The sequence below is a fragment of the Ipomoea nil genome, unplaced genomic scaffold, assembly GCF_001879475.1.
Source record: "Ipomoea nil cultivar Tokyo-kokei standard unplaced genomic scaffold, Asagao_1.1 scaffold1993, whole genome shotgun sequence".
NCBI lineage: Eukaryota > Viridiplantae > Streptophyta > Magnoliopsida > Solanales > Convolvulaceae > Ipomoea > Ipomoea nil.
Genome location: NW_017618421.1, coordinates 3,888,338 through 3,891,197, shown reverse-complemented (window position 1 = coordinate 3,891,197; position 2,860 = coordinate 3,888,338). Strand labels below are relative to the sequence as shown.

Genomic DNA, 2,860 nt, shown 5'->3' with positions numbered 1-2,860 from the left:
ATAACAATAAATTTAATGTTTATTAAAATAATATTTAACCAGATGACCAAATTTGAACAAAATATATATCAGTAGTCAAGAGATCGGACTACTTATAGTTAATTTAAAAGTCAAAACTTGTAAAGATCGATAGTCAAAAGTTCATTTAAGAGACCATTGTTGGAAATATGGTACCAATATAGGGAAAAATATAATTCAGTATCTTTTTCGAAACAAATATAAATTCATTTTTAGAAAATAGAATCCGTTGGATATACGGAGTATACTAGTTTACCATAAACTTAACCAATTACACAACATAAATACCTCGGCTCAAATCATTGTCATCACCAGACAAAAAAAAAAAATGGTAAAAGAAAATATTGAGTTGAGAAAATGGGTTTCAGCTTGTTTTCTCATCCTAGGCTGTGTCTTTTTGTAATACTTTTTGTGTCTGTGTCTGTAGTTAATGGTGGCCATACCTATCATATCACTAATTATGGTGCCAAGCCAAATGGAAAAACTGACAGCAGCAAGGTATATATATTTATCCCTGTAGGGGATTGCATTTCATACATGCATAGAACTCTCTCCACTTCCATAAGAGCTGTACTCATATATCCATCACTCCATAGTTGCAACTAAGGGTTTACACTAGAAGAATCAGTGCAAAGTTTGTAACCCCAAGTTAGCTAATGATATAAACTTGTCACTATAAAGTCACGAGTTTGAATTCCAGCTTTCTTTGTTAAACTAATCAGTTATGGGCAACTTCTATTGATTTACCTCCTTGTAGTCCTTTACGGGTTAGGATTACAAGGAGGAGTAGTTTACCCATTGTAAATCCTCAAGTAGTGATTGCAGGTTTCTTTCGTCACCTTGAAATATTTCACTCTGATCATCTGATTTGTACTTTCAATATATATATATATATATAGGCATTACTGGCTGCATGGGCACTTGCATGCAAAGATAGCGGCAGCACAGTGGACATTTCAGGCGGGGAGTTCTTACTGAATCCGGTGAGGTTAAGCGGTCCATGCGCCGGCCCGATAACGTTTGCTGTGTGGGGCGTTTTGAAGGCTCCGGAAAAGACTTTCCTCGACAGCTCGGACTGGATACTGTTTGAGGATCTGCAACGGTTAACCGTCACCGGGAACGGCGTTTTAGATGGTCAGGGTGCATACGCCTGGAGTGTGAACAATTGCAAAGTTAACCCCAACTGCGAACCTTTTCCTACGGTATGTATATACATTCATTTAATTTTCCTAGATATACTTGCTAATATCCCGCATTTCTTAATTGGATTACTTTTACATTTTTCTTTATAAATTATGTTGGCAAGTAATTGTTACTTATAAGGAAAAAATGTATTATTTTTGCATGATTAGTATTATCTTTAATTTTTCAGTATAAATATTATATTTGTCTCTCGAAAAAGGATTCGTGAGACGGTCTCAAACACGTTTCTGCTTTCTTAATTATATAAATATAATTCTAATACTTACTTTTTTTTCTTGAATTATTGATGTTTAGAATTTGAAATTCGAAAATGTCATTTATGGACGTATTGAAGGGATAACTTCACGGAATAGTAAATTTTTTAACATTAAAATCGTCGAAAGTCAACACGTGGAGATTGAAAATATAAGAATAACGGCGCCGGCGGATAGCAAAAATACCGACGGAATTCACATCGGCCGGTCACAATTTGTGCAAATCAATAATGTGGATATTGGGACAGGGGACGATTGCATTTCGTTAGGGCCAGGAACCACAAACGTTGTGATCAGTCAGGTGAATTGTGGCCCTGGCCATGGCATTAGCATTGGAAGCATAGGAGAAAATGAAAATGAAGAAGATGTGAGTGGAATTATTGTGAAGAATTGCAATATCACAGGCACCACAAATGGGCTTAGGATCAAAACATGGGCACCTTCTCCTCCCAGCAAGGTCTACAACATTACCTATCAAGACATTAGTTTGAATGGTGTTAAAAACCCGATTCTCATCGATCAACACTACTGTCCCAACGACCAATGCCAACATCAGGTATAGCTCCCTAATTTAGTATATAGTATTTGAAGGAATAAATAATGTGAGTATTATGTTCAAAGTGGACAAATCTCTTATGCGCACTTGTATTTGGGAGTGTGGGGCCCAAGAATTAAATTGAATTAATTAATTAATTAATATTTAATATTTAATGTGTGTGTACGATATGATCAAACAGGGGGAATCATCAGTTGAAATCTCAGACATCAGATACTTAAACATTTATGGGAGCTCCCAGGACGAGTTGTCTGCAAAATTCAATTGCAGCGGAAAAGTGCCGTGTAAAGACATAAAGATCAAGAGCTTGAATATAGTATGCAATGGTCATCAACCCACGAAAGCAGCTTGCTACAATTTTAATGGGAAATTTGATCATTGTCAGTGTCCAAATCGTTGCGGCTGAGATGATGTTAGTTGTATGTGGTAGCTTAGCATAGATACATAAGGTAGCTTATTTTTCTACATCTATTTATTCGGGTTCTTGAACCTGGTATTACTAATAATAAAATTGGGGTTTTTAGTTCATCTTTTTTTTTTTTGAGTGCTACTGACTCTATTACAATGTAGTATCTGTTTATAAGTTTTAAAATAATTTTTAATGAACATTATTCACGGTAATATATATATATATATATAGGAAAAAGTTCCCGTGCGGCAGACACTTCCCGTGCGGCGGTGCGGCGGGATTACAGAATACACCAACAGTGTTATCAACATGCACCAACAGTGTAAGGGAAACGCACCACAATGAAATGCAAAAAAAATCACAGAATACACAACAGACCCAAAAAATACACCATATAACTCATCACACCCCAATAGTGTA

At 35.9% G+C, this 2,860-nt stretch overlaps 1 protein-coding gene across 1 annotated transcript; it reads left to right on the top strand.

Annotated features, from left to right (window-relative positions):
* The first annotated feature begins 375 nt into the window (after nt 1–375).
* Nucleotides 376–2,437, top strand: LOC109147393 (exopolygalacturonase-like). Its single transcript, XM_019295047.1, has 5 exons — nt 376–516; nt 741–843; nt 952–1,220; nt 1,516–2,031; nt 2,213–2,437. The coding sequence occupies exons 1-5, from the start codon at nt 376–378 to the stop codon at nt 2,435–2,437; spliced, it is 1,254 nt and encodes a 417-aa protein (XP_019150592.1).
* The last annotated feature ends 423 nt before the right edge of the window (nt 2,438–2,860 follow it).

What these genes read in the sequence shown, in the direction of transcription:
- LOC109147393 (XM_019295047.1), top strand. Translation starts at nt 376, where the DNA reads ATGGGTTTCAGCTTGTTTTCTCATCCTAGGCTGTGTCTTTTTGTAATA. An exon ending in TCCTCAAGTAGTGATTGCAG is followed by an intron (nt 844 to 951) that starts GTTTCTTTCGTC and finishes TTGCATGCAAAG; the next exon opens with ATAGCGGCAGCACAGTGGAC. An exon ending in ACTGCGAACCTTTTCCTACG is followed by an intron (nt 1,221 to 1,515) that starts GTATGTATATAC and finishes ATTGATGTTTAG; the next exon opens with AATTTGAAATTCGAAAATGT.